Raw genomic sequence first — 7,499 nt, forward strand, 5'->3', positions numbered from 1 at the left:
TCATTCAGACGTTAACAGATAGGAGAATTAAACCAATAATATAAACAAATGAATAATACATACATTTACACATTATAAGTCATATAATCCTGTAACCATTTATCAAAACAGAACAGCATTTGTTGACAAACTCAGGGAGAAGAAATCACAAAATTCATGGCAGTAACTAGTCCTTTTTATCAACAGTGGTATTCCCTTCAGGAGATGAGCTTCTGAAACACCACCTGTTAAAAATGCTGGTGACCGACCTGCTGCCCTTTAGCAAGGTGAAAGACGTGGGCTTTCGAGCCTTCTGCAGGGGCCTGAACACGACCTTTGACCCGCCGTCCTCCGCGCTGTGGGTGCGCACAGAGCTCCAGAGCGTGTACGAGCAGATCAAGGTCAAGTTGCGTAACACGCTACAGTCGGTCCCCGAGGTGGCTCTGACCGCTGAGATGTGGACGCACACCTCGGAGGGCGTCTACTTGACGGTCAGCTGCCACTTCATCGATCGCTACTGGAAGCGGCGGAACTGCCTGCTGGAGACGGTGGCGCTAGACTCGGACAGGGAAGCGGGCCGCGTGGTCGAGCAGCTTCTGAAGACGTCTAGCGACTGGGGCATCGCCGAGAAGGTCAAGGTGGTCGTGTCCAACATGATGAGCAAAGGCAGCATGACGGAAAGTTGCGAGGCCAAAGGCTGGGCGCACGTGCGCTGCTTCGTGTGCACTCTGGACATCGTGTTCCGTGAGGCGCTCGGCCAGCTTGACGAGCCGTCGTGGCGCATGCCGCAGCTCCTGCGCAAGTGTCGCGCCATCGTGCGCTTCTTCCAGCAGGACCGCGATGCCCAGCGAGAACTCCACGCCAACCAGGAGAAGCTGAATCTCAACCCACTGCGGCTCGTCCAGGCCGCCGTGGAGGACACATGGCTGGACGTGGGCACCATGCTCCAGCGGTTGTCCGAGCAGCGAGCTGCCATCAACCTGGTGCTCCTGCATCACGTCAAGGTGGACCTCTGGCTGAACGATCGCGATTTGGAAAAAATAAATTCTGTACTAGCCGCCCTGCAGCCCCTCAGGGACACGGCAAAGGAGATGGTGAGCGACGGGTACGAGTCACTCTCCAACATCATCCCGCTCGTCGACAACCTGCAGAAGTCGATGGCCCGGCTGTCTGAGGATGGCAATCAGGTGGCCAAGGCGCTGGCAGACGTCTGCATGAGGCGCTTCGGCCACGCGGGGGATAACCGATGGATGGCCTTGAGCACTGCGATGGACCCGCGCTTCAAGAACACCATGCTCTTTAGCAGCAGGGCGCAGACGATCGAACAGAAACTCCAAGCGGAGCTGAAAGCGATGTGCCCGAGTAAAGATGCCAGTCCATTGGGCATTGGGACGGACGAAGTGGATATGATACTGAAGGAGTACAAGAGCACCAACACGATGTCCAGAGATCAGAACCCGCTCGACTTTTGGAGACTCCCCAGGGGGTTTAAGAAGCTAAGCCACGTCGCACGTAAGTATCTTACAGTCGTGTCGACGGCCGTACCTCTACAGAGGGCCTTCAACCCAGAAATTTCCAGAAGGGTGCACCACAGCAGGTGTCACCTGGAGCCTGAGAACGTGAACTTGATGATGTTCCTGAATGGACACTGGTCCATCGAGAGCAGTAACTCACCAGAGTCAGATTAAATTTTGTTTTCATACCTTTTATATGTGGATGACCTCAGTCAATCTTATACAATTCTGTGTTTCTGGTCTTTCTGATGGGATAGGTTGTGCCACTTGAATATGACTGGTTGAATGTAGGATGAAGTTTGATATTTATAAATATATCAGAATATATTTTTGATAAAAACTACAATACAATTGTACAACTTTTAATGGTGGTTTATTAATGACACAGACATGCAGTACCAAACCTGAATAAACACTACCACCTAATTATATTTGGTAAAAAGAAGGAAAGACTTGCCACTCTCCTAGATATTAAAGGGCTTAAAGCAAGGTACTGTTAAAAATATTGGTGTCATAATTAACCGTGATCTAAATGTAAACAGCCACATGAAAGTAATAACTAAATCAGCTTTTTACCACCTCAAAACATTGGCAAACTTAAAAGGGCTAATGTCAAAACATGATCTAGAAAAACTTATTCATGCATTCATCTCCAGTAGGGTTGACTACGGCAATGGACTTTTCACAGGCCTTCCTAAAAAGGCTATCAAACAGCTTCAGATTATAAAAAATGCTGTGCCTAGTTCTCACAAAGAGTTCTCACAAAAACTAAAATAATTGACCACATAACTCCAATATAAGTCCCTGCATTGGCTTCCAGTAAGTCCAGGGATGGATTACTGCACGGGCCTACCGGGCCCAGGCCCAGGGGCCCAAGGGGTCAGGGGGCCCTGAAGCCCAAGCCTTTGCATGGAATCATTGCCTCAATATCAACAAATCAGGATGTAGGCTATGAATCTGATTGAATTTAGTATTGGCCATCCCCAAAATGCACCAGAATACAGGAAATCACATCAAACAAATTAAAAAAATTCTGGGGGAGGACCCCCAAACACCCCCTCCCACATATACGACAATAAGTGGGGGGCCCTTGATATATCTGGGCCCAGGGGCCTGAAAGTTCATAATCCGCCCATGAGTAAGTCACATAATTGACTTTAAAGTGCTTCTGTTTGTTTATAAATCACTAAATGAATGAAGCATGTGCTAGGTTTTTGGTCCCATTTAGTGATGCTCATTGAGCTCAATGCAAATCAAACCAGCTAATAGGCTAACTGAAATACACACCATGCGAATATCTAGGTATGGTGAAGGGTATTTGATGATGTGGGGCTATTTTAATTCCAAAGGCCAAGGGAACTTTATCAGGATGCATAGTATCCTGGATCTATAAATAACTGACCTTTAAAAATAAAAATCTGAATACTTATGCACCCTGTATTTTAATGAAGAACATTTATTTATTTACGATACATTATTCATTCACAAAGAAAATTGGTGTCCTTAAACTTTAAGGCATACTAAGAGAAAAAAACGATGTAAGTGAGAGGTTAACGAGAGGTTAACAGAACAGAAATACTGAACAGAAATACGATGACAGATGACAGGATGAAATATGCTCATAACAGTCAAGTCAAGTCAAGTCAAGTCAAGTCAAGTTTATTTATATAGCGCATTTCATACACAGAGGTCATTCAATGTGCTTTACATAAACAAAACCAAACAATAATAACAAATAAAAGCATAGAAGGGCAATATAGTCAAAGAATAGTTAAAAGGTAAAGATCATAATAAAAAGGAAACAAAACAAGGTAAAATCATTTAAAAATAAAGAATAATTAGTAAGCAAAACAAAGGCAAAAGTAGTAAAAAAAAGTAATAAAAGACAAAGTAGAATAATTATCAAGGCAGATTCAGAATTTGTTACTCGGCACAGTTAGCAGAAAGCATCTGAGAACAGTTTGGTCTTAAGTCTAGATTTAAAACTGGCTACAGTTGGGGCCTTTTTGATGTCATCCGAAAGTTGGTTCCACAGCTGAGCCGCATAGCAGCTAAAAGCTGCTTCACCATGTTTAGTTCTAACTGTAGGTTTTACTAGCAGGTTTTTCACCTGGGACCTGAGAGGACGAGAAGGTGTGTACTGCTGAAGCATGTCTGACAAGTATTTAGGTCCTGCTCCATTTACTGATTTATAAACAAGCAATAGTGCTTTAAAGTCAATTCTGTGACTTACTGGAAGCCAGTGCAAGGACTTAAGAATTGGAGTAATGTGGTCAGTTCTTTTCGTTTTTGTTAGAATCCTAGCTGCTGCATTTTGTATCACCTGAAGCTGTTTAATAGTCTTTTTAGGAAGGCCTGTGAACAGTCCATTGCAGTAATCAACTCTGCTGGAGATAAATGCATGAATGAGTTTTTCTAAGTCATATTTTGACATCAGCCTTCTGAGTTTGGCAATATTTTTGAGGTGGTAAAAAGCTGATTTAGTTATCGCTTTCATGTGGCTGTTGAAATTTAGATCACTGTCAATTAATACACCAAGATTTTTAACAGTATCCTTTGCCTTCAACCCTTTTGTGCCAAGGAGAGTGGCAACCCTAAGTCTTTCCTCATTTTTACCAAATATAATTACTTCAGTTTTTTCTTTGTTCAGCTGAAGAAAATTTTGAGACATCCAGGTGTTGATTTGTTCTATACACTGACACATAGATTCAAGAGGACCATAGTCGTTTGGTGATAGAGCTAAGTAAATTTGTGTGTCATCTGCATAGCTATGATATGAAATCAAATTATTTTGAATGATTTGTCCAAGTGGGAGCATATAGAGATTGAATAATAGTGGCCCCAAGATTGACCCCTGGGGAACACCACAGGTCAAGGACGTTGGTGTTGAGGTACAGTTTCCGATGGCAACAAAGAAGCTCCTTTCTTGTAGATATGATTTTATCCAGCTGATAACTATGCCTGTAAATCCAACCCAGTGTTCTAGTCTGTGTAGTAAAATATTGTGATCAACAGTGTCAAATGCTGCACTAAGGTCCAGTAGCACTAGGACTGATGTTTTACCTGAATCTGTGTTGAGGCGTATGTCATTGGAAACTTTAATGAGAGCTGTTTCAGTGCTGTGATTTGCCCGAAAACCAGACTGAAAGTAATCAAAATACCCATTTGATGTTAGGAAGGTGGTTAATTGATTAAAGACTACTTTTTCAATAATTTTGCCAATAAAAGGCAGATTGGATATGGGCCTGTATATGTTTAGCATGGAGGCATCCAGGTTATTCTTCTTGAGAAGTGGCTTTACAACAGCTGTTTTCAGTGACTTAGGAAAAGTGCCAGACAGCAGTGATACATTTACAATTTGAAGGACATCCGCCGCTATGAGGTGAAAAACAGTTTTGAAGAAATTGGTAGGCAGAGTGTCTAAGACACATGTGGAAGAGCTGAGATTCTGTACCGTTTTTTCAAGTGTTTCGTAGTCTATCAAGCTGAACTCTGACATCAAGTTTAGTTTCCCTCTGTTTGTTGCTGGAAGTTCAGGTTGTTGAATTTGTAATTGAGCAGATATGTTGAGTCTGATTTTGTCAATTTTACCTTTAAAAAAAAACAGGATGCACAGCCCGCCAGTAAAGCTATAAAGAGGAAGCCCACCCCCCTTTCTTATCAGCTGCCAGGAGCTCCCAGACACTCTGAGAACACAGACTCTCCCACTCCCTCTCTTTTGAGAGAACTTAGCTGGCTCAAAAAAAAATAAAAAAAATAATAATAATATATGTATTTATTTATTTATTTATTTATTTGTATAGCACCTTTCATACACAGAATGCAGCTCAAGTGCTTTACATTTGGAGCATAAGAAGTGCTTTACTCTACCTAGGGTAGCTCTAATTCTAGAGACAAAACTCCTTTTGCTTGCAAAGGAACAAATAGGCAGGCCCGGGGTGGGTAATCGGGAGAATTCCCGGTGGGCCGCTTCACTTTTGGGCCGGTCGAGGAAAAAATATTGACATTTTGTCACCTTAGTCTAACTTCTCTTAAAGTAGGCTACACGTTCCGCATTCTGTGCATGGCACCGTTGCCTCTGCATGGGTTGTAGCCTACCGTGTGAGGGAGTTCTCCCCTCCCAAAAAGAGTTGGTTGGGTCCATATAGCCCGTCTTTTCCAAAAAAATTTTTTTAGATACGGATAGCCGGGCCGGCCCTACAGTAGCCATAATCGTCAGGAAGGATGGATGGTAGAAAGAGGCCAGGAGGGACTGAAACGGCCAGGTAGATGCTGCTAAATGTGCCAAGCTTCTATTTGGCCTACAGACAAAAGACAAAAGTGGCAACTGGTAAAGAGAGATAGCCTATAGGCAATGATTATTAGCAGTTATTGGGCTAATATTGGACGTTTGTAGCGTTGTCAAGCTATTTGCAAGCAACATATTACATTTCTTAAAATATTAGCCTTTTGAATCCGATTCATAGACTTTGCAGTATGCAAATATTAATAACAAAACTGAAGTTTGATCTGTGTAGGCCTATGCGGTAAAAATTGTAGCCTCTGAGCAGCAGATCAACCAGTCAACCACTGAAAATGATGAGCCCGAAATTAGTGAAAGAGCAAAATATTAATGCTACATGATGAACATATGCCTTTTTTTGCTTAGAAGAGGGTGTAGTAAAGGAGTAGGCTAAATCACCAAACAACAATATAGCCTACCCATGCAAAAAACATGTAGCCTAAACATTAGTTCAATATGCCTCTTTGTGGAAGCGTGGGATAGGCTACATTTCAAAGGCTTTCTTTCTTTCTGTCTTTCTTTCTGTTTTTGTTAAAGGAACCATATGTAAGAAATGTATTTCAATTAATCATAAAATGGCCCTGATATGTCACTAGACATTAAGAAATCATGTTAATTTCAAATACTTATATCACTGACAACTGTAGTCCGGCCAGGATATTGCCATTTAAAAAGTGAAGTTGCAGCCCTCAACTGATGTTGATGTTGTGTTTTGTCATGTCATGTTGTGTTTTGGCCTGATGCACCACCCTCTACCTATCTACTAATCACAAAGTCAGTAGTGTTTTGGCATCCGGGTTGGCAACCTCGAGTCGGGGGAGGAGGAGGGGATACACCGCTCTACAGTCATTTGAAAGTGATTGCAGTACCAGTTTTGGCCAAAATCTTACATATGATTCCTTTAACTTGTGGAATAGTGGAATATTTTTTGTTAACTTCTCAGTTGAAGTGAATTATTATATAATCTTTACACATTTGTTGAACCATGGTACTAATAAAAAGTACAGGATAGTAAGAGCTTCATTTATCCAATTTCCACCACTATGGAAAACGTGGGCCGGTCTTGGGCCTGAAACTCCCGGGCTGAAAAGTGGCCCCACTCCGGCCCTGCTCCAAAGTGCAACACAATAATATACATTCAGACAACGCACCACCACATATCGTATATAGTCAGACAATGATAAATACATAACAGACAATAAAATGTAAGTTACACTCAGAATGACACAATCACAGAAATGACAACAGGTCAAAGTCTTCATTCATTCCCTCTGGTGACATAGAACGTAGGCGATACATCCAGAAAGACTCCCTCTGAAGGAGCTTTTTGTCTGTATCTCCTCCTGCGAGGTTTTTGTACGTGCTCTATACCAGTGTATTTCAGATCTTCTAAAGTGTGATTATTATGACCGCTGCGCAGCGAAGCGGCGGTCATATAGGTTTAGTCAGAATTTTTTTTTTTTTTTTTTTCCGCATGCCCAAATTTCAGTCAATGAGTCCCGGGACACTGAAAGACCGGGGTACATGAAACTTGGTGGGCATGTAACCCCACATGGATAGCATGGAACCATCATTTTTTGTTTTGATCTGTAGCCCCCCCGCTGGACTGGACCCCCCGAAAGGAGGGTAGGGCAGACACAGTTTTCTGTGAATATCTCGAGAACCGAAGGGTTTAGGAGGACCATTTATTTTTTGTATGTTGATCTCAAGGGGCCATGTCAACC

General features: G+C 42.6%; 1 protein-coding gene across 1 annotated transcript; it reads left to right on the top strand.

The window, feature by feature from the left end:
* Nucleotides 1-233: 233 nt before the first annotated feature.
* Nucleotides 234-1,667, top strand: LOC143138227 (zinc finger BED domain-containing protein 4-like). The gene has a single exon (XM_076298726.1). It carries the CDS (start codon nt 234-236, stop codon nt 1,665-1,667), a length of 1,434 nt encoding a protein of 477 aa, XP_076154841.1.
* The last annotated feature ends 5,832 nt before the right edge of the window (nt 1,668-7,499 follow it).

The sequence above is a fragment of the Alosa pseudoharengus genome, unplaced genomic scaffold (assembly GCF_046254945.1).
Source record: "Alosa pseudoharengus isolate Yale_2024_CS ecotype anadromous, Long Island Sound unplaced genomic scaffold, YU_APseudo_1.1 YU_APseudo_1.1_scf_21, whole genome shotgun sequence".
Classification (NCBI taxonomy): Eukaryota; Metazoa; Chordata; class Actinopteri; order Clupeiformes; family Clupeidae; genus Alosa; species Alosa pseudoharengus.

Coding starts and splice junctions, on each gene's coding strand:
- LOC143138227 (XM_076298726.1), top strand. CDS start 234: ATGCTGGTGACCGACCTGCTGCCCTTTAGCAAGGTGAAAGACGTGGGC.